The sequence below is a fragment of the Apis cerana genome, linkage group LG4, assembly GCF_029169275.1.
Source record: "Apis cerana isolate GH-2021 linkage group LG4, AcerK_1.0, whole genome shotgun sequence".
NCBI lineage: Eukaryota > Metazoa > Arthropoda > Insecta > Hymenoptera > Apidae > Apis > Apis cerana.
Genome location: NC_083855.1, coordinates 6,692,456 through 6,719,994, shown reverse-complemented (window position 1 = coordinate 6,719,994; position 27,539 = coordinate 6,692,456). Strand labels below are relative to the sequence as shown.

General features: G+C 36.4%; 3 protein-coding genes, 1 long non-coding RNA gene and 1 pseudogene across 9 annotated transcripts in view; 1 reads left to right on the top strand and 4 right to left on the bottom strand.

The window, feature by feature from the left end:
• Positions 1-58: 58 nt before the first annotated feature.
• Positions 59-2,034, bottom strand: LOC133665932 (oocyte zinc finger protein XlCOF6.1-like). Its single transcript, XM_062073486.1, has 2 exons — positions 2,018-2,034; positions 59-1,130 (listed from the first exon to the last, which is right to left on the bottom strand). Exons 1-2 carry the CDS (start codon positions 2,032-2,034, stop codon positions 59-61), a joined length of 1,089 nt encoding a protein of 362 aa, XP_061929470.1.
• Positions 2,035-2,079: 45 nt separating this feature from the next.
• LOC108003704 (zinc finger protein 502-like) lies at positions 2,080-3,123 on the bottom strand. The gene has a single exon (XM_062073485.1). It carries the CDS (start codon positions 3,121-3,123, stop codon positions 2,080-2,082), a length of 1,044 nt encoding a protein of 347 aa, XP_061929469.1.
• A 552-nt stretch (positions 3,124-3,675) lies between these two features.
• LOC107995633 (zinc finger protein ZFP2) overlaps positions 3,676-27,539 on the bottom strand; it is a 53,429-nt gene continuing 29,565 nt past the window's right edge. The window contains exon 5 of one of the 6 annotated variants that reach the window (XM_062073926.1): positions 3,676-7,358. In XM_062073926.1, the coding sequence (XP_061929910.1) occupies positions 5,774-7,358 (1,585 nt within the window). In that variant the 3' untranslated portion in view covers positions 3,676-5,773. Of the gene's footprint in view, positions 7,359-10,290; positions 12,324-12,954; positions 15,173-15,341; positions 17,077-19,853; positions 22,334-25,326; positions 27,511-27,539 lie in introns of those variants that run through there. The other 5 variants (XM_062073927.1, XM_028665671.2, XM_062073928.1 and 2 more) reach the window with 5 other exon arrangements.
• On the top strand, positions 15,901-17,286 carry LOC133666015 (uncharacterized). The gene is made up of 2 exons (XR_009829524.1): positions 15,901-16,025; positions 16,904-17,286. It is a non-coding gene; the product is annotated as an uncharacterized LOC133666015 (long non-coding RNA).
• LOC133666012 (zinc finger protein 431-like) lies at positions 22,743-25,335 on the bottom strand (annotated as a pseudogene).

The window sequence follows — 27,539 nt, the reverse complement described above, 5'->3', positions numbered from 1 at the left end:
TATATATATATATATAAAAAAAAAAGTCACAAGTGTACGAAATCATTCCTCAATTCAATCAATTCTCCTTTTTCTCTATCGTCGCGTCACTTAATCCCTGAGTAAAATCCGTGATGATCTTCCTAATAGAGATGACAGGGAGGGGTGGCAGGGGTCCAGGATGCCGCTTCCTGTGGCAGATCAATCCCGGCTTCTGAGCAAACTTCTGCCCGCATATATCACAAGTGTACGGCCTCTGGCCGGTGTGTATCAGTATGTGTTGCTCCTGGGCAGTCCGCCTCGGGAACTTTTTACCGCAGACAGGGCAAGAGAACGGCCTGATACCCTCGTGGATCCTCAGATGAAGATCCAAATCCCTCTTCTGGCCGAATGTCTTGCCGCAAGTGGGGCACACAACCTTCTCCTTTTTCTCGTGCCACAGCAAATGCTGGTCGAGGTTGTATTGGGTAGTCATGCATCGTTTGCACAAACTGCACTCGAACGCAGGCTTGTAATGCCTGTATTTCATGTGGGCCTTCAAAGAGGGGACGCTCTTGCATGCGTGGCCGCACACGGTGCAAATAATGGGCGGTGCATTGCTGTGCATTTGCTTCGCGTGCTGCACCATGTCGTTCTTTATCTTGAATTGCTTCCCGCAAACGGAGCAGGAATAGTCGAAACTGCTCGTATGTTTTCGAATGAAATGATCCTTCAACGTCCACCTGTTGTTGCTCTTGTACTCGCAGATGGTGCAAGGGTACAGCACAGGCCCGTGAACTTGTTCCGTGTGCTGTTTCAAGTCTTTCCTCAATCTGAACGTTTGGTTACAGGTCTTGCAACGGTGCCTGTGCTGCTTCATGTGAGACGCCAACAACGATTTCCGGTCGAACTGTTTACCGCAAAAGTCACACTCAAAAAGTAACTCGGCCTGTCTCGGCCTTGCTCTCCTCAATTCGACGGGTTTCTTGGTTTTGCAAGTCGGAGACGCGATCGAGTCGATCTTCGACCTCGTCCTCTTCCTCGCTCTGATTTCGTCCCTTTGATTCCTTCGTTCTTTCCTCGTCAACGTGTACGAGTTCTCTATCTTGATGGCGCAACCATCTTCCAGAGGATTCGCTTCGCTTCCGTTCAATGGATCCGATGCAGGCGAACTAAAACAGATCGAGGTGGTTCCTAGTTAGGATTTGATAATCTAGACGGTGTGACGTGACAATGCTTCTGTATTGAGAGCTTACTTACTTGACAAATTTTTAACGGAATGATGAACGTTTCACGATCGTTTTAAATAGATATATATATATATATTATATACCTTAAAGATTTTTGTGTAATGGACGATGTGATTCAAATGTGATTTCAATTTTTTTCGATCGTTTTATTTCTCAACAGAAATTTCCTTTCTATACCTTTTTAAAAAAATAAAAATGCAAACTTTTTCTTTATACTTACTTTTTCTTTTTTTATATTTTTCGTAAAATAGAATAATAATAGTTTCTCTGCTCGGTTAAATATTTTTATATTATAATATAATGGTTAATACAATACCTAATCAATTGTATTTAATTATAATTTTATTAAAAAGTTTGAGATATACAATGGTAAAAAATACAAACAAGATTTGCACGATTAAACATACAAAATACTTTTAAAGGATATAAAATTCAATTATTTTGTCAATAAAGATAACGATACAAATAACTGTATCTATAAAAATCTTGAATACTTATAAAAATCCACTTAATACAAAAAAAGGATATAAAAGTCGTTTAAAACTGCATCATTATGCATATCTCTCGATCATTTTCATAAATCCTCATCTAAACTCTCTTCTCGTACACGTGCAATTGAAACAAACAAATTTCTTCGTTTATTCAACAATCATAGACTTAAGACATTATAAAATGATTGAATTAGACTATTTCAGTATGCAAATATTCTTTTAAACAAAAAAGAAGAAGAAAAAAATTTCTTCTTTTCAATGATTCACTCACTGAATCTCATTTATGATGGATCTCTCTAAAAATCATTTCCCCTTCACAGCCTTTCCTTGCACATCCTCACCTACAGATCCCACACAGATTCCTTCCTTCCCCCATCCATTCATTCAATCTTAATAATCGTGTTCTTCATGGTGTATTCCTTAGTGAACTCGGTCACGATGTTCTTTATCGAAACGACAGGCAAAGGGGGCAACGGTCCAGGATGGCGTTTCCTGTGACAAATCAGGCCGGGTTTCTGAGCGAACGCTTGGCCACAAATGTCGCAAACGTATGGCCTCTTCCCGGTATGAATGAGCACGTGCTGCTCCTGAGCAGTCTGCCTTCTGAACGATTTCCCGCACACAGGGCAGGGGAATGGTTTGACCCCGGTGTGCACTCTCATGTGAGAGTCCAAATCTCGGCCTCTAAACCTCTTTCCACAAGTGGGGCACAACACCTTCTCCCTCGTCTCGTGCCAAGTCAAATGTTGCTCCAGGTTCTCGCGAGTGGTCATGCCTCTTCTGCAGATTTGACATATGAATTCAGGCTTGTAGTGTCTGTACTTCATATGGGCCTTCAAAGCGTGGAGATTCTTGCTGAAATGGCCGCAGACGTCGCACACTATTGGAGGTGCATCGCTGTGGTTCTGTTTCACGTGATGATTCAACGCTTTCTTTATCTTGAACTGCTTGCCACAAGTGTCGCAAGAGAAATCGTAGTTGCTCGTGTGCAGACGGATGTAGTGGTTCTTCAGGGTACCTTTGTTGTTGCTCTTGTACTCGCAAACGCTGCAATCGTACACTTGGCGTCGATGGATCTTTTCCACGTGAGAGGCCAGGTATCGACGAAGCCTGAAAGTTTTCGGGCAATCAGGACACTTGTGCTTGTGCTTCTTCAAGTGTTCAGCCAGATTGCTCTTCTTGAGGAACTTGCGTCGACAATGGTCGCACTCTAGACGAGTTACGGTCTTCTTCTTTGCTTGATCGAGGCTTGGTCGAAGAGATTCCACGTTGTTCTCTTCCTGACTCGTGGATACTATCTCGAAGTTCTCTTTGCCGATCCAATTCACGTACCCATCAGGGAACTCCAACGAGGAGAGAGATTGTTCCGGCTTGAATTCCTCGCTCAGAGGATCCAAAATTCTAAAACAGAAAATTGAACGCATCGTGTTATCGTTGGTTTCGAAGAATACGAAAAGTTTTGATATTGGTAAACTTCACACACAATTTTGGTAAAAGCGTCGAAAAAGTTTCGAAATGTTCTTATGAACTTAAAAAGGTACATGTATAAATATAGCGTACACTGGAAAATAATTTTGGATTTTCGAATTATTTTAACGATTAATAGCTTAAATCTAAATATGGTTTCTGTAAAAATTTGGTAAAGATAAAAATGAAATCTTAAGGGCTCTAATATCTGTATTCATCGTACCTTCTCTACCTTCTTCTAAACGATCCAAAACAGTAGGAGCCTGTAAACGTATAAAAATAATCGATTATTATCGTTTCAATCATCGATCGTTTAATATCATCAAATATACTTATCTTGCGTATTACTTTAAAACCATTTTACATAGTTCGATCGCGACTATGTAAAAAAATATTTTTTTCATCTTTACAATATTTATATATTTTTAAAAAATATTCAGGTAAAAAATATAATTTTCATTTCCATTTTTCTTTTCGGCGTTATTTCAAGGATAGTTGAACAGATCGGGCTCAGTAAAAATATTTATTTCAAACTCAAGCTATACACAGCATGTACGTAGTCGTTCTTATTAGAGCAAGATATTGATTTTTAGAAAAATAGCCATTCTAGGCGTAGCTTTCTATAGCGCGAGCATCCTTTTTCTCGTGAATTTTTTTTTTTCTTTCTTTTTTTACATTTTCATCTCTTGGAATATAACTAGCAACGTGGTCGAAAATGATGATCGAGTGTTATTGCGTTCACACACGGAGTGGAATAGGAGGAGTGCACACTGTGCTGTGTTATAGTTAGTTCTCTATAGGAGGAGTCAGCTCTCGCAAATAGAACAACGTGTCGTCGAGACATATCACAACGTGTAACAACGGAGTGTAACAACGGAGTGTAACAACGGAGTTCCGATGAAATTTACGATTAAATTCACGATTACGTGGATAGAACGACACGACCAGTATGTGTTTATGTGAGACATTGATGAAATTCTTCCATTTCTTCGCGAGCAGTGGTTAAGCAAAAACCTTTTAACGCGATTAAATCAATCTGATTCTCTCTTTTTGTTTTTTTTTTTTTTTTTTATTATTAAACCGAATCACCACACATGTATTAAACTATAAAACATTAATTTAGCGTTAATAATTTTAAGGAAAAAAAAAAAAAAAAAACGAGCAAGCACACTTGCTCGCTTAGTCTTCTTAATTTTATTCGATATTGTTAAATATCGAGAATGCAACATGATTTTATTCCCTTTTATCAACTTGAAATTTAACATATTAAAGGATGTATACACGATTCATTTGCAATTTTTTACAGCCATTATAGGAAAATTGATCTTTTCTTTTTTTATTATTATATATATGTACGTATATAATAATAATAATAACAATAATAATAATAATAATAATAATAATAATAATAATAATAACAATAATAATAATAATAATACGAATTGTATTTTTTTATCAACAATATGAAACTCTAAAATTAAACTAAAGATTAAATTAAAATAATATATTAAAAGCTTAGAAACCAGTCGAGACCGACTTCCAGACTTTCCACAGGTAAACTGAAAGGAAAATTCAAAAAGGATTCCTATATTCTTCTTGTTTTTTTCTTTCTTAACATAAATTTTCAATTTACAAGGCTGATATTATATTGTACATCTTATATCTCTATTCTTACAATTACACGCGATAAGTCTAAAAATAATTATCGTTCGTCTTTAATCTTTCAATCTCAATGGTATACAAAGTATCTTGGAATTTCAAGATTCGCGTTTTATAATTTGTTTCGATTGAACAAGGAATTATTGCTCTTACTCGTTGTTGAAGCATACATTTATTCGGAAGTTTCAATTTATACGTAAGTATTTTTTTTACAAAAAATTTTATCGTTAATAATATTAATAATGTATCTTTACCAAGAGATGTATAATTTAAAATCCATGATTGCAGTAATAGGAAATAATCGATGGATTTGTAAAAAAAAAAAAAAAGAAAAAAAAAAGAAAAAAAAAATTCAATTTTTATCAATTTTTAAACTGTAATATAGAAAGAAATAATATCTTAGTAATATCGAAAGAAAATTAAGAAATTAAAAAGTTACGTTTAATTTTATCGTTATTCTTAATTTAACTGATAAGTTATATCGTTCAATAAGATTTCTCTTCGATTATAATAAATACTAGAATAATAATTAATATTATTATTGAGTCAGCAAATTGCTAGCGATAACACAAAAATTCCCTAAAAACGATATTATAATAATAATCATAATAATTCATTACAATATTCTTATTCCAATCTATCCTTCAACGACGAGCAGACACAACTTAAGACTCTTACAACTCTCCACTAGATTAAAATTTATCTATCTATCTATCTATCTATCTATCTATCATCGCGCTGTCCTTTACCAATCCAAATTTTTCTCTCATCGAACTCCCCTCTCGAACGTAGATTCAAACAACCATTTAACAATCAAGACGAAAACTTCTCGCGGTATCTTTTCTCTCGATCGTCGATCGTCGAAATCGAATTTAAGTATCGAAAGTGTGAGAAAACGTCGCCTTCGAATCAAGAAAGATCAATGGATAAAACGGAACAACATTGATCCTACGCCTCCTCCTCGATCCTCTCCTCGTTCTCGCGCGCGTTTATCTCCTGCACGTAGCCTTCGGTGAACTCTTTCACGATGTCCGCGATCGGCATTACGGGTAACGGTGGATGAGGGCCAGGATGCGTTTTCCTGTGACAGATCAGGCCAGGCTTCTGCGTGAACGCCTTGCCGCATATATCGCAGACAAACGGCCTCTTCCCTGTGTGGATGAGCAAATGTTGACGCAACTGAGACCTCCTCGCGAACGGTTTGTTGCATATCAGGCAGGAGTGCGGCTTGCACCCTGTGTGCACCGCCATATGCCTCTTGAACGAGTCCTTCTTGGTGAACGTCTTGCCGCACTCCGCGCAGACGATCTTCTCCCTTTTCTCGTGTTGCGTCAACAGATGTTGATCGAGATTCTCCTGCGTCACCATGCGCCTCTTGCATATATGACACTCGTATTTCGGCTTGTAATGCGCCCACTTCTGGTGGACGTAAAGGGAGCCGCTGTTCTGGCAGAGTTTGCCGCACACGTCGCAATTGATCGGTTTCTCCTTGTGATGAAACCGCACGTGATTGGTCAGGTCGCCCTTCACCTTGAACTTCTTCGGGCAAAACTTGCACTGGTGCTCGTAACGATCGGTGTGCTTCCTTATGAAGTGTGATTGTAACGAGTGCTTCGATCTGCAGACGAAGCCGCAAGCGGCGCACGGGAACAACATGTTGTTGGGCCGTTTCCTCGACCACGTCTCGTGCTTCCTCTCCAAGTGCGCCGCGAACAGGCTCTTCTTCAGCGTCCTGTAATCGCAAACGGCGCATATGTACGCGCCATCCTCCTGTATGCACACCTTCTTCTTGTGAGTCCACGCCACGTGCTTCCTGAACGAGATCGCCGAGCTGAACATCTCCGAGCACACCTTGCACTTGAGAGCGTTGCCCGCCCCCCTCGACACCTTTCTGCGCGTCTTCGTAGGGGTCACGTGATTATTCGCCGACTCCAATATCTCCTCCTCCAAGTACTCTATCTGCTCTATCTGCTCCTGATCCCCTTGCTCCACCTGCTCCACCTGCTCCAACACCTGCTCCTGATCGTTGTACGCCTCTTGCTCCTCCTCCTGCTCCTCCTGCTGATACTCCACCACCTCCTTCGCCTCTTCCACGTCGCTCGACGTCAACTTCTCTATCGTCACCATGCTACCTTGAACCTTCACCTGATAAAGATCGCCGATCGCCTTGTCGTTCTCGACCCCCTCGATGCCACCGTTTAATATTATCGGCTTCACGTCGTCCTCCTCCTTAAGCTCCCCGCTTCTGTTCAACAGATCATCCTCCTCGTACAATTTCTCGTCGGTCGAATCGTATTGCAACTCTTCCTCGTCGTATAAACATTCCACCTTCACGAGATCCTGCTTCTCCTCCTCGTTCCCAGCCTCGTCCACTTGCTCCGGTATATCCTCCTCCGCCAACGGCGTGTCGCCTTCAGGTACAAACGCGTAGTACGGTTTCCCATCGAATTCCAGGATCTGCCATTTCTTCATCACCACCGACTCCTTGTCGTAGATAAAGATACCGCGCGAGTTGAGGGTGTCGAGCTCGAACCTGAAACATCATCGATCACCTGCGTTATTAAAGGGGTTACCCTTGCTCGCTTCTTGTCGATCTGCAAGCTCTCAAAAAAGCGTTTCGCTCGGTCATTTCTCTTTTCAATTGAATTGAAAAGTGGCGTCAATGTTTCTCGCGCGAGATCGGGCAGAGATCGAGAGATTGTTGTTAACCGGCAGAGATTGTTGTTAGCGCACAGGGATGTGAAGAGTGGGAGTTAGCGGGAGATTGCTCATCATTACAGTCAACGTAAAAAGAGATTGTTGCAGAGTTGTTTCGCTTAGAATGTTACTCGAAGAGTTAGTCGCGAGCAATGCTCGAGAGCGAGAGAGAGATTAGGGTGAAGCACAGGTGCGAGAGAAATATATGTATTTGTCGTCGTAGATCGAAACGCGTCGTGGGGATGAAAAAAAATTATACTTTATTGTTTGTTACGCGAGGAAAATTTTTTACAGAAAGTCCGTCCATGTAAAAAAAAAAATTACGATAAAAGATTATCATTGGTTATTTTACGTTGTAGAAACATTAGGGAATTAATGTAGTCTTAAATCTAGTAGTAGTAGTAGTAGTAGTAATAGTAGCGCTTAAATCTAATACATTTAATTTTTCTCTCTTATTATTCCCTAAGAACAATTAATACAACCCAACGTTGTAAAGATCTTAATAACAATTTTCAGAAAACTTCGATAAATTCTTTTTCGTATAAATCTTTCAACTTTCGTTCCATACATCTAAAGAAAAGATTCGAAAGAATATATATTGCTTTGAATCAGTCTTCAGAAAATTTTTCAAGATAGCTCGCGATAATACGAATAATACGAATAATACTTATTAACGATGTAAAAAATAATGAGAAAAAAAAAAAAGAAAAAAAGAGAAAAAGAAGAAGAAGAGAAAAAAGAAACGATAAAATATTTCTTAAATCTAACGCACAGCGGCCATATATAATAAATGGTTTATTTCTTCATGAATTCTTTCAAGATATGATCGATATGCATCACAGGAAGGGGAGGCAACGTTCCAGAATGAATCTTTCTGTGACATATGAGGCCAGCCTTTTGGGCGAACGACTTGCCGCACACGTCGCAAACGTAAATCCTTTCTCCGGTGTGCAGCAGCAAATGTTGGCTCAAACTGCTGTGCGTGGTGAACGCTCTAGCGCACACCGAACAGCTGTAAGGTTTGTCTCCGGTGTGTATCCTCATGTGCTTCCTGAAATCATGATTCTCGAAGAATGTTTTCCCACACTCCTCGCAAACGGACTTCTCCTTCTTCTCGTGCTGGGTCAACACGTGTTGGTCAAGGTTCTCTTTGGTCACCAATCTTCTATGACACACCGGGCATTCGTATTTCGCTTTGTAGTGGGCGTGTTTCTGATGGGTGTACAAACTGTGGCTGTTACGACACGTTTTGCCACAAACGTCGCACATGACCGGTGGTTCCCGATGATTCAACCTCATGTGGGTGGTTAGGTCACCCTTGATCTTGAACTCTTTGCCGCATTGCTCGCACGAGAACTCGTAGTGCTGGGTGTGCTTCCGCACGAAATGAGACCTTAAAGTCTCCTTTCGAGAACAGATAAGGCCGCATATGATGCAAGTGAATTTTCTTTTGCCGGTGAATTTACTTTTCCCGGAACCCTCGTGATTTTGCGCCAGATGGGCTATCATCGTTGATCTCTTATTGCAACCAAAGTCGCAGATGGTGCAGGACAAAGCTTCCTGTTTCTGGGATCCTAGTTCCACGAGGGAACTGTTGCCTTTCGAGGATACGTCTCTCTTGTCTTCATCCTCGTGAGCAAGCTTCTTGTGTCTTCTTAACAGGTATTTTTTCTTAAATTGTTTTTGACAGATGTCACAGCTCGGTGAAATTTTACACTCGGCCTTCTCAGGTGATCTCGTTTCTCTTTTGATCTCTTCAATGTTGCCGGTTATATCCGGTCTCGAGACGGGGTTGAAACGGATTTGTCCATTCCTAAAACAGGAAAATGGTTAAAGTTTATTAGGGTTCTAAAAGGATTGTACTTTACTTATCATGATTACTTACAGTCAAAGTTAATAGTCATGGCGAGTTTGACGTGAAAAGAGTAAAATTACTACTACCAATAGATTGAGTAATTAATAATTTTATTCTTCGAGAGTTAAAGAAGAAGAAAAATTCAAGGTTTTATTCGGTGCAAATAGAAAACGATACAAACAGTATGGATGACAATATTTGTGAAGTGTAATCGATTAAAAAATATTTCTTTAATTTTCTTACGAATCATTGTCATTTCAGTCTTTTATCGATAAAATAAATATATATATATATTATCTTATTAACTTTCAAGAAATTTATCGTTTTAATACTTGTTCAAGATGAATCGGAAGATATTGCAATTTATTTTTAACCATATCGTCGATGGTGTAATCAAGTGGCAAAAATCCATAATAAAGGCAATCGTTTCTCTTTATGGCACTTCAAGGATGCACAATTATTGATTAATCGTTAGAGATGAACTTGTCGCATCCCGAAATAGTCGTGAACTGAATTCCCTGAAACACAAAGTACGATTAAAAATTACATTATTATTCAAAGTAACGCACATCTCGAGATTTTTTATTGCCTACAAATATTTATAAATGTTTATTGATATTATCATCAAATAAATCATAATACTTACCTGCATAATTTTATAATTTCATTCATTTCATAATAGAAAAGTATACAACTTTTCATACTTCGTTCAATTTACACTAATCTTCGTTATTTCACAATTCGTTTTCATGTATCACTGTCACTATAATAATAGAAAAAATTTCATTTAAAGGGATAGAAAAAGATGTAAAAGACTATTCTCAATTTAAATTAATATAATAAAGTAGAAATATCATACAATATCTACTATATTAATTAATTATATTAGACAAATAACGATATATCTTCAATCGCATTGAAAATCATGTCGTTTTATTTCAAATGATCATAGACAATTATATGTAAGAATTTTGGACAATAGTCAAGAAAAATATATGTATATATATTCTGCCACGAGATTGCGCCTAAAATAAATTTATAATTTCATCTTGTGTACAATATATTTCACAATAGATTTCAAATTCTTGCTATCCGTTCTCTGAATAATTCGTTTGCACAAAAAAAAAAAAAAAAGAAAAGACCGCGTGAACATCGATCTTACACAAACGAAATGGTACAAAATTACTTTTATTCCTATATCTCGAATATGCGTACGAAATTGAATAAAAACACGGGCGAAATCGATCGCTTGAAAAAAACCTCGAATGAATGTTCGTTCAAATCAGTTAAAAAGTTAAATATTTAAAATTATATAGCGTAATGATTGCGCGAACAATGATTTACGCTCCTCGCAATTTTCCGTTTCCATCAACAGAAAATGTAACGCAGTGTGATTGGAACGCGTTAACAATTGTTACATCGAGGAAGACCGATTCTCTTCTCTTCTACCTACTATTAATTAATAACTCGACAATCGATTTAACAGTTCGAAATTCAATTAAATTAGCTAATATAAAATCTTGGATGAAAAGAACACGAAAGGATTCCTCTGCGCGGGAAGAAGAACACCTCTCATCTTCCTCACGTCACGTCACACAACCGGCGTCAAATGTACACATCGTACGAGATTCAGTCCCGCCGCAACATCATTCCTTCTTCATGAAATCGCTAAGGATGTGCTCTATGTGCACCACAGGTAGGGGAGGATGGACTCCGGGGTGCGACTTCCGGTGACAAATCAGGCCAGGCTTCTGCGTGAACGTCTTACCGCAGATATCACAGATATACGGCCGTTTGCCGGTGTGAATAAGCAAGTGTTGCCTGTAAGCCGTTCTACGCGCGAAAGCTTTGCCGCATATGTGGCAATCGTAAGGTCTGTCCCCGGTGTGAGTCATCATATGCTGTTTCAATCTATGATTCTCGGTGAACGACTTTCCACACTCCTCGCATACGAAGCTCTCCCGTCTCTCGTGTTGCAGCAAGATATGCTGGTCGAGGTTCTCCTGCGTCACCATGCGCCTCTTGCATATCTCGCACTCGTACTTTGGTTTGAAATGGGCCCACTTTTGATGCACGTACAGGGAATTGCTGTTCGAGCACGTCTTCCCGCACACGTCGCACACGATAGGCCCCTCCTTGTGCTTGAAACGCACGTGGAGCCTCATGTCCCCCTTCACCTTGAACTTCTTCCCGCAATACTCGCAGTCGTACTTGTACTCCGACGCGTGTTTCCGCTCCAAGTGTTCCTTCAATCTACGCCGATTCTGACATTTGAACTCGCACACGTCGCACGAGTACTCCTCCGGCTCGCTCGTGTACCTGTAACTACTTTTCCTCCTCCCGATACGTTTCGTCGAGTGTTTTCTACTGATGTGAGAATGAAGGGTAGACTTGTTCGTACTCTCGTAGTTGCAATAGTTGCAGGCATAGGTCAGACTCTCCGAATCTTTCACCTCTTCCTCCTCCGTTTTATGCTCCAGGGCCACGTGCATCTTGAACGCGACCAGGCTACGGCATATCTTGAAACAGACCTTGCATTTGTATCGCTGGGCCTGCTCGTGGACCGCGTTCCTGTGCCGTTTCAACATCTGCATCACTGGGAAACAGATGTTGCATTCCTCGCAGGCGTATCCTTTCGCGTCCTCGTAATTGTCCTCGTTCGACGACGATACGTCGTCAATGTCCTCCTTCTTTATTTTAATTGGGCACAGATCGCTGTCACCTGTCTCGTCCTCGGCCGGGATCACGAAAGCCTCCTCCCCTTCGCTGTTCCTCGGACTATCGTCCGCCGACTTCGCGACGGTTCTCTCCCGTTCACCGAGCTTTGGCGTTTGATTCGTTGGAAGGAAGGCATAGTAGAGGCAACCTTCTACGTCGACGATTTGCCAAGGCTGCATTGGAATCGATTCCTTCCCGTATATAAAACGTCCATCCCCGTTTAGAATCCTGAAAAGTACAGAATAGTCAGTTAGGTACTTGGAAAACAGGACGACGATTAGATCTGTGTGTCGCCTGCATTTTTTTTCCCCATCTTTTTTCTTTAAATGTATCGCGAATGAAATTTTTATTCATGCACGATAATCTGTAATTGCGTTACGAGAAATCTAAGAAATTTCCACACGAAAGAAGAACAAGTATGTCAGACTTACAATTGCAGACAAATTGTGTCCAATTTTTCTGTCTAAGTAATATTGTAAATAACAGGATAATAGTCAAACAAAGATATACAGGAGTTTTTCTGCATCATCAATAAACATTTCACTGTAATGAAATTGTAATGAAAATTAAAAGATTATAAATCCTATTTGTACGTATACAACAATATTTCAATTCAATGTTGGATATATTACATAAAAAAGATCTTGTAATACGTTTTACAGACAGTTATATACATATCTGGAGTGTTATAAATGAGCGAAATTGTTCAATAACGATTCTAACGTAGATGGAAACAAGAGAATCATATATACTTTTATAAATAATTTAAAATATGCAATTTTAAGATTTAAACAATCATTTCAATGATTTCGAAATGCTATGTTACTGAGAGAAAATCTGAGAGATGAAATTCGGATCGTTGGCTTGATATTCGTTTATTGAGATTCCATAAAAATTCGAAGATGATTCGAAGGGTTGAAGCACGAGACGAGACAAAGTCAAAGTATTGACTCGGTATTGATTGAACGAAAAATTAAATATTTCTTTTCTCATCTCTTCTACATTCTCAGCAACATACAGTACGTTATAACGGTGCTTATACAAAGTATCCCTTTATACATAAATTGTAAATCTCCGTAGCGAGGATTTTAATAAAGCTAATAAACTAATAAAAATAACACAGACGATAATCTGCATATCCCTATTTTAATATCTTAAAAGTATCTTAATCCTTTACATAGTCCGCTAACAAATAAGACAAATAAAAAAAGCACTAATTGCACAGGATAATCATTTCCATTCACGGATATTAAACGATCTTCTTCGATTGTTTGTACGCTGAACAATCTCAGTTGTTCATCACTTCGTTCAGTATATGATCGATCAACACCCTAGGAAGTGGAGGATGGGAGCCGGGATGCGACTTCCTGTGGCTGATCAACCCAGGTTTCTGCGTGAACGCTTTACCACAAATGTCACAGACATAAGGCCTGATTCCAGTGTGAATTAACAAATGTTGTTTCAACGCTGTTCTACGCGCGAACGATTTGTTGCATATAGTGCAGGTGTACGGTTTGTCGCCGGTGTGGATCCTCATGTGGACTTTCAGCCTGCTGTTCCTGGAGAAGGTTTTCCCGCACTCCTCGCAAACCACGTTCTCCCTCTTCTCGTGCTGCCTAATCATGTGCTCGTTCAAATTTTCCTGAGTGACCATCCGCCTCTTGCATACCTGGCACTCGTATTTAGCCTTGTAATGGGCGAACTTCTGATGCACGTACAAAGAGTTGCTGTTCAAACACGTTTTCCCGCAAACGTCGCAGATAACCGGTTGTTCCTTATGGCTGAAACGTATGTGGTTAGTGAGATCACCTTTCACTTTGAATTTCTTGCCGCAAGTCTCGCACGAGAACTTGAAATCATCCGTATGCTTTCTGGCCACGTGGACTTTTAATTCGTATTTGTTCTTGTTCTTGTAGTCGCACTGGTTGCAATAGAATAATTGCGGCTGGCCGTCGGACGCGCACGATTTCGCCACCTTGTGCTTCCTCTTTATATGCGAGTACAAAGACGACTTTTTATTCGTCTTGAATATGCATTCGTTGCAAGAGTACACGTCGCTGATCTCCACGATTTTGTGCTGCCGTTTGTGCGAGTACAAAGTGCTTTTTTTCGAACACTTGAAGTCGCAGAGATTGCACTGCTCCTCGACGATCTTCTTGCTCGTCTGTTTCTTGGTCGCGCGAGTGCTGATGGAAGGCTCGCTTTTGCATTCGAATTCGGGCGGTGCGCTCGAACCATATTTATCTCGATCCTCTGAGCACGAGGTTTTTTCCTTACACTCCTCCTTCATCTCCTCATCGTTGCACTTCGTCACCTTGCACCTCTTCTTCGGGTTGCTCTCCTCGATATTCAACTTCTGATGATTCTGCACCACGTGAGAAACTATAGTGCTGCTCCTCTTACACGAGAAACTGCAACTGTTGCACGTGAAATAACTCGTTTTCCTGTCCCTGTGCCCCTCCATGTGTTTATTCAGAATAGATCGAGTGTCACATTTCCTGTCGCAAATCACGCACAAGATCTTACTCGAATCTTCCTTCACCGAAGCTTTCATCCCATGCTTCTTTCTCACGTGAACAGTTAACCAACACATCTTACTACAACTAAAGTCACACGACGTGCAATCGTATCTTCGTTTCCTCGACGATCTCTTACCCTTCCCTCCCGATCCTCTTTTCAACCGGTGGCCATCGCTCGAACGTTTTCCACGAAGCCGGGAGAGATTCGATTTGTGAGAGATCTTGTGTCTGTTTAACATGCTCTCCGCGGGAAACTTCATACCGCACTTGTCGCAAGTGTAAAAGTCGATGGCCACCTCGCACAAGTGGACGCAACCGTCCACGTAACGATTCGCGGCGTTATTCTGTTGCTCCTCGTCCTCCATTTTAACGAGAGTGGGGGGAACGTCCAAGTTTTCTTCCGGTTTCTTGGCGTCGTTCGACGCGGGCATCAACGAATAGTGCAATTTACCATTGGAATCGACGTGCTGCCAAAGTTGCATGGGCGTCGAGTCCTTGCCAACGATGAATCGACCGGAGGAATCCGTGGTGAGGATCCTCTTGCCGCAGACACCTTCCCTAAAACACAATTGAAACGGAATGATTACTTTCGAAATACGTATTCCTTTCCCGTCTTTGTACACAATTGCGTTACTTACTGCTCGTCTAAGTCGTCTTTCTATGCAATTGTGTCTAAATAGAAGTTTGTGGTGTTTGTGAGATACGCGAGGTGTGGGTTTGGAATGAGTTTTTTTTTTATTCCGCACTATTAGTCTTGTTTAATTAAAGAATTACATTGTCTTTATTCATTGTTTACTTCGTGTTGGAAGTTCGTACGAGTGTAATTTAATTAAAGTGTAATCGTATATGATCGTATTAAAAAAAAAAAAAGAAAAAATAAAAGAAAAATTGCAGAAATATGCGAGAAAATGATCGGGCGAGATAAATAAATATGAAAATAGTTACACAGTCGCATTTACAATGAATGAAGCTTATATACAGATTATTTTGAAAATATTCGTCATGTTTTATGAACTTCTATACATACAAGACTGTCTTACAGTCTTCTAACATAATTGATATTAATTATTATTACATTTTTCATAAAATATTACATTGTTCTGCTATCATATAATTTATCACACACTTTCTCGGATCTTAGATAGATATATAACATAAGTTCCTTCGAAAGAGAACGTAGATTAAAATGGCACAAGATATTTTAAACAGATTAGACACAAGTACAAAAGCTTAGAGATAAACTTATTGCGAGATCTAATGACACTCGTTAATAATTACGTTACAAAGAAATCTCTGATTGGAACTCGGCAACGGTATTAGCTCCCAACTCGAAGACACTCTTTCTCTTCCCAAGAGGCACAGGAGGCGAGGACAGATGAGCATCAGGATGCTTTCTTCGATGCTCTATCATGTAATACCTCCTCTTAAAAGATTGTCCACATAGATCACAAATATGCGGCCTTTCCGCAGAATGAGTCAAGAGATGAGTGTTCCTCATATGAGACGTTCTGAAGTTCTTCTTGCAAATGTTACACGTGTACGGTTTCACACCTGTATGAGTAGTCGTGTGCGTCGCCAGATACCTCTTCGAGGCGAACACCTTTCCACACTCTTTGCATTCGTACGTTCTACTGTGCTGTTTCATGTGATTGTCCAAATTCTCTTGCGTCAACAATCTCTTGTTGCAAACGTTACATTGGAACTTGTACTCGTTCAGATGTGCCACCTTTCTGTGCTTGTACAACGAGTAATTGCTCGTGTAAAATTTTCCACATATGTCGCACATGTGTTGGGAATTGCTGTGCGTCCCGACGTGGAACTTCAAATCCCACTCCATCTTGAAACGTTTCCCACAATGTTCACAGGCGAATTTGTAATCATCGGTATGCTTTCTGATGTAATGAGACTTGAGATTGTTCTTTGTTTTCGTGCGGTAATCGCACTTGTCGCAGCAATGCAACAAACTGGAATCGATATCTTGGTGGACCAACCGATGGGCCTTCAAGTCGCATTTATATTTGAACGTTTTGTCGCAAGTTGAACACTTGAACGGTCGATGGAAGCTGTGTTTGCTGGTAATATGGCGGAGGATCTTGCTCTTCTGTTCGAAAGTAGTTTGGCAAATGTCGCAGGTATAGGTGCCATCGTGGAGCTTTTTGTACAGATCGTCCTGCTGCGAAGAATTCTCCTTACTTTTCAATTTTTCGGGACAATTGTTAGTTTTTCTCTCGTCCTTTACTTTCCCTTGTTTGAAATTTGCATAACTGGCCGAAATATTTTTCGTTTCAGTGCGATTGGAAGAGTTGTTCAAACGTCTGTTGCTTCTGCGCTTCCGATTTTTCGACGCTCGAAACAGGATTCTTTGCAGAATGCTCGATGATTTGTACGAGGATTTTAACTGGTTTCTCGTTTGATTACCAGCGACGGCTTTGCTCTTCGGCGTTAAATGCTGCGTTGATTTCCTAAAACATGAATGAAACCAGTCAGTAAGATTTAAGACATCCACGAAACTCTGGATAAAAAGGAGCATTTATTTTCTCTTCTTGCATTCTAATGGAAGTTAAATGATTATAGGATTATGTACAAGTTGTTGAATTTATATTCTATTTATAATTGGTAAAACGTTTCGTTGTTGATATTAGTATTTCATTAAGAAATAAATTATTAATTTCTTTGTACGAGTAAAAAATTTAACATAACGAATTATAGATATTATAAAAATGATTAGAATAAATTTTCATTATAATTTTTAAGGGTGGTTATTCACATATATAACTTATAATTTTATAGTAGATTTTGAATAAAATCTTCGAAAAACTTTTATTAATTGATGATGAAATATTTGACTAATAAATAGAAATATCACGAACATCTTTATTATCGTGAATATTGATATCATAGATAAACTGATAAAATAATTTAGTGCCTAATAAATATAATTACTTATTATTAAATATTATCATATTTTATTATCGTCCATAAAAAAAATCCAATTTTTATCGTGTTATCACATATATTTTACTTTAGCCATGATATTGAGACCTTCACTTTTCGTTGAAAATAAAAAATAATTTCCACTGATTAAAATAATCTATGTACTCGTTGCAATATTTTTTTATCATTATTCATTACTGATATAAATATAATTAAGGATTTATAACAATCAAATGTTTCTCTTTTCTTCAGAATATATAGAACGCAGATCTCTTGAAATTTTTCTTCGAAATATAAAATTCATAATAACTTTTTTTTAACGTTAAATGTTAATTAATTAGAAAAACTTCAAATAACTACATGATTGATCCATTTATTGTTATTACACAAAATAGTAATTTCACATTAGAAATATTAATATTAGAATAAAACGAAGAAGACAAACAATTAGAAAGACTCATAAAAGAAAGACTCACCTGAAAATAAGAAGTAAACTTTTAAATTTTATATTTGAATATATTAGAATTCTATTCTTCAGGACATTATTATTTCACCATTACCACTTTTTTAATTTTCATCCAAATGTTCAGTTCTAAATATTTGTCAAAGATTAATATTTTTGAAAACATTGATGCAATATGTATACAATTACAATACTTACGTAAAACACTGCATATCACTTTCAATTTATAACATTATAATTCTTATATTAACAATACAAAAAAATTTATAAGATATAATAACAATATATATTTTAATAAAAACGATAATTTTGTACTTACAATAAATCCCTGTTCGCGTATACTTACAATTATTACAAATATTTCTTCTTTAATCTATAAGTAACGACTATTAATAAAACTTTCATTATTACATCAATAATTCAATTTTCAATAAGAAAATAAAGCCCTCTGATATTCTCATTTTTATGAATCCAATTTATATAACATCTATTTATACACAATATTAAAGGCCTCTTTCCTAAATTACCATAACAATACTATCAGTTCATTTATTCAATCATAATACGATATTAATAAATAAATAAAAAAAAAAGAAGAAATGAAAGAAATCGATAATTAAAATAAAAAAGAAATTAATATTTTCTTTACAACTTATCGGTTTTTGATGTTAATTGATACTTCAAAAACGAGACTTTGTATTTAAACACGATTCCGAAAATCTCACAATTATAACTGAACAATTATCGCTGCATATATTTACGAAGCAATTATCTTAGAACATTTGTAACACTTGTTGTGCATCCTGATCATATGTTGTTCCTCTTCGACATAAATTCACGATCCATGCATTCGTACATCTTTCTACTGTTATTGTGCAAAGTCATCGTATCAACGAATCCTTCCTTCTGAATATCTTGAGACTGTAATTGCACGTAAAACTCTATTCGTTGCTCGTGCTTCTTGATTCGTGTACTTTAAAGTGCACGTTGAGAATAATTTTTTTAAAACTTCTCGGAAATGATTTTTTGAGATTCATTGAATGTCAGGTGTAAAGATATTTGAATAGAAATACATGGATGGCTTTTCGTCTATCTGTGTTTCTTGTAATTGAGATTCGATAAATGTTGTTCAGATGTTCTTCTTGTACTTCAGTCTTGATGCAAATGTTTGTCGCGATAGAATCCTCTTCCGGTTGCTTTTCTACTGTCTCCTCGACAAGCAGGAGAAAGTATTTATCGACTTTTTGCACCACTAGACAAGTTTGTACAAAAGGATCGCGTGGTAACGGCCTAAAAATAGAAAAGAACTATGTTAATCGGAGGAAGAATATCGCGTAATTTATTTATTTCATGGAGAACATACGGAGTGGTATCGATATCAGCTAGGAGAGAAATTAACGAACGTCTTTTCTTCTTATGGAGAGCCGCTGAAAATTGTTAGAATTTTTGTTTTTTTACTGAAAAGAAATTAAGAAAACGATTAAAATAATTAGATCTATAATTTTATATTAAAGATACCTGTTGTAAGTAATTACAATTGATTTAGTCTTTATTACACACGACAGACATGAAATGTAAAATTAATTATAATTAATTATAAATATGAAAGAAATGATGTTGAAAGTTGAATTTTGATATGTATTAATGATTAATTTCTTTTTTTTTCCACTAAAAAGAAAAATAATGAATTAGTAGAACATAACAAACTAATAATAAGAAGATTACTGTTAATTTAAAAAATTATTTTCTGTACATTATTTCTTAATGATACAATTCGTAAAAACTATTTTACATAATCATATACATAAGAAATATATATATATATATATATGTATCTATATATTTCTTTTTTTCAAATTTACAAGTAATATAAATTTTTTTTCGCAAGAATAAATCAATATCTATATTACATTTTTCACGTTACACTTATGCTCATATAAAAGTTATTTTTACGTGCATTTTGTCGATACAAATTTCAATATAATATATTATATTAGCTACGATCTTTACATGTTCGTCAATTTTTAACGTTTTTGATTGAAACTTTATATAAAGTTTTTACGTCAAAAAATTTTTCATCATTTATATCATTTTATATATTACAATCATTCTATTCTATATAATATATTAGTTTGTTAAACAAATCGAAAACAAAGAATATTAAACATGTATCAATAATTTAAATTTTTTTAATTCGAATTTTTAAACAAATTCGTTAAAAAAAATTAATAATTAATTAAAATATTAACATTTCTATCATCACAAAGTTTATGATAATGATTTTAAAAATTGTTCAAGCGAAATGATTAATTTTTTTAAGGAAACAATATTTCAAGACTATACAAAAATATCACTTTTATTTCGCTTGAATCGATACACACAAAGTTTAACAACACAATTTTAAATTGTGTTAATGGATTAAAACAAGCTATTTAAATTTAAAAATTACGCTTACAATTTCTTCCAACAAAGATGTAATGTTAGAAGCAAATAATTTGATATTTTATAAGCGAGCAGGAGAAAACAGGAAAAAATGTATGAACAAAATATGTACAATTAATTATAATTACGGATCAATGATTTCTTTCATCAATAGAAAAAGAATAATTTAAATATCTTATATAAAATGATCCGGAATTCCTAAAAAAACATTCTACTATACAACTCGTTACAATTTAATCGACAATAATAATTAATAAATTCGTTGTGTACCTAAAAAATCTAAGATTATCTTGCAATCTGTATCTGTATCATTATTACTTCAAACCACATTTACCACATCCAGTCAAATTTATTTTTCTCAAGATTAAAAAAAGAAGAACTTACGTATCACGTAGACTGATGAACACGACGCAGTCTGTCGACCTAATACTTGTACACGTACGATCCCACAAAAAACTTCTTATTATAACCTCCCTCAAAATTGAACGACCTAATGGAACACAATTAATTTCACAGGGAAACGCTTCAACTCGAAAGAATAATTTCACTTGAACAAACATCATTGATAACCGCTCCAAAAATCGATGCTCCCGTTCACCATACTTTTCACATTCTAACTTTACATTGAACAGACAGAGAAAAAAAAGAAGAAAAAAAATAAGAAAGAAAGAAAAAAAAGGGAGGGGAGAAAAAAAAAGAGAATGTACATTGTCCACCTGATTTTGTGCATTTACTTGCTGCTCTTGTTCACGATTATTTTGTCCTGTACACCGTGAAGCAGGTTCGTTATTTTAATCGGTGGGGGAGGCGGATGCACTCCTGGATGCTTCCTGCGATGCAGCATCATGGGTGATCTCTGCGTGAAGCTCTGGCCGCAGATGTCGCAAACGTAAGGCCGTTCGCCGACGTGCGTCAACAGATGGATCTTCTGCGAGCTCAGACACCCGAATGTCTTCCCGCAAATCGCGCACAAATAAGATTTCTCCCCGGAATGAGTCCTCAGATGCTTGGTGAGGCCGTATTTGCTCTTGAACTCCATACCGCATTGCTCGCAAACGTATTTGATCTTGTGCAGCTCCATGTGACTGTCAAGATTCTTCTGCGTCTTGAACTTCTTCTTACACGTCTGACACTGAAACTTCTTCACCTTCGTCTTGTGCTTGTAATGTTTATGGAAGTAGAGGGAGCTTTTGCTCGGATAAGAGGAACCGCATATGTCGCAGACGCAAGACTCCGTGTCGTGATCCTTCACGTGGGTCGTGTAATCCGACTGCACCTTGAACATCTTCCCGCACTGTTCGCACTTGTAATTGTAATCCTCCGTGTGCTTTCTGATGTAGTGGATCTTAAGGTAGGGTTTGGTGCGCGCTTTGAAGTCGCACAGACTGCAAGCATGCAAATTGACAGGCTCGTCGTGAACCTCCATGTGCCTGGATAGATGAGCCGTTGTTTTGAACCCTTTCGAGCAAATGGCACATTTGTGGGGCCTCGAGTTGCTGTGCTTGAACATGTGCCTGGTGTGCTTGCTCTTACGGTCGAACGTGGCGTAACAGATCTCGCAGGTGTGCACTTTCTTCTTTGGAACTTGTTTGCTCGATTTGCTCTTCTCCTGTTCTTGCCTCTTCCGGAAGTCCAAAGGTGCGTCGTCGAGATCGTCGAATGGGTCGTCGGTGCTCGCGTTATCCTTCGTTTTCTCTTCCAATTGGTTGTTGTTCGTTTTCGCCGATTCCACGTCGCCTTTCGACGATTGGACGTTCGTTTCTCCGTTCGGATTCGGTTCCTTCATCATGAACACGCTCAGCGACGTTGGTATCCGAAAGTAATTATCTTCTAGCTTTACTATCAGAAAAGTTGGAGCGAGTGGGTCTAGCGCATTGTACCTAAAAAACCATAAAGCTAGTCAGTCGATTATGTTTTTTGGGATCAGGTGTGTGAGAGGATAAGGTGATTTGTCTTTTTTTTTTTATTATTTCTTTTTATTATTATTATTTCTTTTTTATTTTTTTTTTTTTTTGACTAAACCGAGCACGAGAACATGCACCTGGAATATATTTAAGATTTCTTAAAAATTGAGTTTGCTCTTCCTTTAGAACCCTGGATTATGCGAGAAGATTTCTCGGATGTGTGTTTCGATTATATTCGTTGCGTTTCAAAAACGCATTGCACATTAATTACACTGTAGAAAAAAAGAATATTGAATTATTTTTACTATTGTATTATAATAATAATGGAAGATGAAAGGATAATAATCATGTATATTTATGGTATAATTATGGTATAAAATTGGAATATTTTTGTGGGAGTATTTATTAATATAACAATAAAATTTGACTAAAACTCAACGTATCTTCTTCTTCCTGTAATACTCAAGAATAATTTGAATTTCAAATTTATATGTTAGGATAATTTTTAATACGTTTTTAAACCACAAATTTTGAATTTTTTAACTATTAATTTAAAGTTCTATGATCTATTCAATAATACATAGATTAAAATAATTTGTAATAAGTTAACGTATTTTTTATATATGTTAAAATTAACAATTCTCATGACTTTATTTCTAAAGATAATGATTTAAATATATACAAATGTACAAAAATATTCTTCATTATTATTACAAAAATATATATATATATATATATATATATGATAATATTAGAACTTAATATTTCAAATTCAACTTATAAATAATTTTGCAGTCTTTAAAAATATTTTCCATCTTATTTATAATCTTACATTATATATTAATAAGCAACATTTTTAATTCCATTTCATTTATCGCTTGAATTGTTATTATTTTTATTTATTTATTTTATAATAAATATTCTTTTGTATTGTTCAATTAACTTAGACTGTAAAGAATATATTGTGAAATAAGAAATTTAAAAAGTATCTTTGCACATATTTCAATTAATCTTTTCTTTTTTAAATATATGCCTGTCAATTGATATGAATCAAACAATTTCTTAAATTTCCATCAAAAATTACCTTTAATAACATCATCAAATTTTCAACCTCAAACAAAGTCTTCATCATTACAACCAAAACATGATATTTTAATAAAAAAATAAACGTATCTCATATAATCGTGGATAAACTAAATCACTTACATTAATAATCTCAAATTGTCCTCTAAAATACTTTAAATTGTTCCCAAAAAAGCAGCATCTCAATTATTTGAAATCACATTCCAAGTCTCAATTCGCGAAGAACGTAATTTCAAATCGATCATAATCCCACGTCCAAGACGCAACTTTTATAGTTTCTGCAAATAATTCCTGGCCAATTCAGCAATCTCCGGATGAATCGTATTGCAACGGCGAAAGTGATCTAAGATGATGTCTTCTGTATCTCAAAAGGCTGAATAAAATCTTCCTCGCAAACATCGCCTGATCCCAATGTGGGTGCTGATAAAAATTACTGCAGGAAGAAAACGCTTTTTGACATAAGATAAAGTCAAAATCTTCACTTGGCTTCTTGAATCTTTTGATTCATTGATTCACGTGTTCCATGATACTCTTTGCCACAGCCCTCACATCTAAAATCTTTTTCGTAGAGCCTCAAATGATTGTCCAATCTCTGTAAAGGAACTTCTTGTGGCACGAATGGCACATATGCACATATTTCATTTCTTTGTCACGTTTTTGGTGTCTCCACTCGTGTATCTTCACATTCTTTACTTCCTTCCTGCAGAATCGACAAATCTGTAACTCTGAAAAGTAATCTCTTCATGTGATGAGTCAAGTCTGTCTTCAATTTGTAGCTACGGCTACAATATTCACATATATATTCGTAATTGCTATGGAGTTTTGCATATCGTGCTTCTTCAAGCTGTCTTCGCTCTTGTATTTCACGTGACAGATATTGCACTCGAAGAAATAATCCGATCGATGGATCATCTTGTGTTCCTTTAATGCTCGAACTGTGTGACATGTTCTTTTACAATTTATCGCATTTATACGGTTTTCTATGCACATTACGTAATTCTCAACCTTCTTCGCGTTATCGAACCGCTTTTCGCAAAACGGACAAGTGTTTCTGATATTATTTAATACTTGATTTATCTCGACTTCGTCCTTCTTTGGGATAATTGATTCGATTTTTCCTCTTTTCAACGAGGCTGTTTAAAAATTTATTTTTGAAATTTTTAAATTTCTCGTAGAATCTTTAGAGCTCGTGTGAATGAAGAGAATTTGTTTTTGTGATTCTTCCAGATGAATTTCTAATTTTGTGGAATTCGTCCATGGAATTTGATTCGATATTTTTGATGTTTTATCATCTTTCTTCTGATTTTGTAAATTAACTTCTGTTAAACAATAAGACGAATTTCTTTCTGGATTTCTTTGCTGTTCTGAGTCAGCTTCTCCTCTGAAACAAGGATATTATGTGTCAGTATGTGAGAAAAATGTGATTTATTACTATTATTATTTATGGAATACAAAGTAATTATAATTCTAATAAGCTTAAAATTTGTTTGGTCTAAAAAAATAAAACTTTAAATATTCGTAAAAAAAAAAAAAAATTATCTGACATATTAGTTGAACAATATTATCTTTTCTTAAAATAGAAATAATCAAATATGTATTGATAAAAGATATGTAAAAATATGATTTACATAACATTTGAATATATGAAAATTGTAACTTACTTTTGCGTCATTTAATGTACACTATATTAATAAATCAACTGAGATATTTAAATGCCAATATTTTCACGTCATTTGCGTGAAATCATTGGATGATCACTTTTGTATTTCGACACATGATAAATTAATTTTATTAAAAATATATTAAACTCAAAATAATCAATAATTTAAACAATATTACATCTCAAATCGTTTAACCAAAATAATTTAGAATAATTTAAACGGATATTTTTATAATTTTTTGTAAATTTTTATTACAAAATAGTTATTCAATTAAAATACTAAATAAAATGTTAATATTTAATAAAGAAACGTTGATACGTTTCTCATATGTAAATAAGTATACATACTTATAACTTTTATATATAAATCTTCAAATATCTATTCATTATCAAATTTGAAATAAAATTCTCTGTATATAAAAAAGAAATCAAAATCAGTCTCAAGAATAGAATATTTCACAAATGTTGAATTTCATTAACAGTGAAACGATAAAATCAATCGATATTAACGTAACGATTCTTGACACATACGTTGGTACGTTCAATTACCATATCACAAACATCTTTTTACATCTTTTTCCAAACTTTGTACTACAATAACTATTCAGAAGCACCGTGTATTTTCAAAATTCATCCATTTCTGTTCACGTTTCTCGATAAATCCTTTAAAACAAAATTAACGTTGTTCACAACAATACAGTTGCACGTTATAGATACGTTAACAAGTCAAGCACTCGAAAGTTGTTCCAATATCTTCCTAGCAGTATCCGCAATAGGAGTAGGATCTGTTAAAGGAGGAAGAGGTCCAGGATGAGTTTTTCGGTGTCTCAGAACACTGGATCTTTGCGTGAAATCTTCTCCACAAATGTCACATTTATACGGTCTGATTCCAGCATGGGTGAGCACGTGTTGATAAAAATTGCTGGTACTGTTGAAAACTTTCTCGCAAATAGGGCAGATGGCGCCAGGTCTGTGTTTCGTGCTCTTATGGCTGCCAAGCGCGAATGGCGAAGAGAAAACTTCGTCGCAAAGGGTACACTTGAATCCGTCTTTGTGCATGAGCAAATGGTTGTCCAAATTGTTGCGAGTCGTGAATTTTTTTGGACAAAGATCGCAACTGTATTTGTAAACGACTTTCTTGGCCGCCCTGTCGTGTTGCCACTCGTGATGCGTGATATTTTTCACTACCTTGCCACATATTTTACAGATATGGGCGATTCCCATGTGTATCTTCTCGATATGGACACTCAAATCCAGTTTCAATTTGAAACGTTTCCCGCAATAATCGCACATGAATTTTGGATCCATGTTGCTGTGCACACGGATCTGATGATACTTTAAGCCTATCTTGCGTTTGTATTTTAAGTGACACATGGAGCATTGTAAGTAAGAATCATCCTCGTGTGATTTCTTGTGTTCTTCCAATGATAATTTTGACGGATAACATTTGCTACATTTGTCGCAAGGATACGTCTTCTCGTGAAACTTGCGCACGTGCCTTTGCATCATGTTCTCGCTCTTGAATACTTTTTGACATACCGGGCAAACGTTCTTCAGAGTTTCTAATATTTGATCCGTCTCTTCTTTCTGACACTCTTGGATAGATACTATTTGCGATTCTCTATCCTCCTCTTCCTTATCTTTCGTTAAATTTTTCGTTGCTTCTTCCGATGAAGAATGTTGCACATTATTCTTAACGTCTAACGTTATTTCGTCATTTATTCTTGTTTCGTTCTCGTTTAATATTCGTTCGTCTTCTTTTTCCTCATTTTTGACAGGTTTATTTGTACTACCGACCAATACCATTTTGTTTTCGACTTTCGATGGCTGGGATAAATTTAACTCCGATCTGATAGGCACCATTACTTTTTTAATATCGTACGATATAACACCATTCGAGTCACGAATGGGTACAAGGACACTTTTAATTACGTTCAATCTAGAGGCATCTCTCGTTTCAATCGGCAACAGAATATTTTTAATCTCGTTAGTCACCGGATCTGGGATTGCAACCAATATCTGTGTCACTGAATTTATGCACAAATCATTTCTTTCACTTGGATCATCCTTCATCGTTTTTACAGGCGATGATAAATCGCTGTCAACATCTTTTAAGCGAACACGATTGTCAACGATATTCCTGTTCGAAATTAAATCAACGTTAACTCCGTTCAATGATGAATCATTCGTTAAATTGTTTTCATTTTTCCTCACCGTCTCTGGTTTATCATTAATCTTGTTACAATTTCTTAAAATTTTTCTAGATAATTTATTCTTTAATTCTTTTTCACATTCGAATGGCAATCTTTGATCAATCTTTGTCTGATCCGGAGGATTCGATCTGGGACATAACGTAACCAATCCTTGTATCGAGTCTAGTTCCTTGGACCTTTCCATCATCGTCGAATTCCTGAAACATCGATTCGTTTAGTCAGTGGT

Coding starts and splice junctions, on each gene's coding strand:
- LOC108003704 (XM_062073485.1), bottom strand. CDS start 3,123: ATGCGTTCAATTTTCTGTTTTAGAATTTTGGATCCTCTGAGCGAGGAA.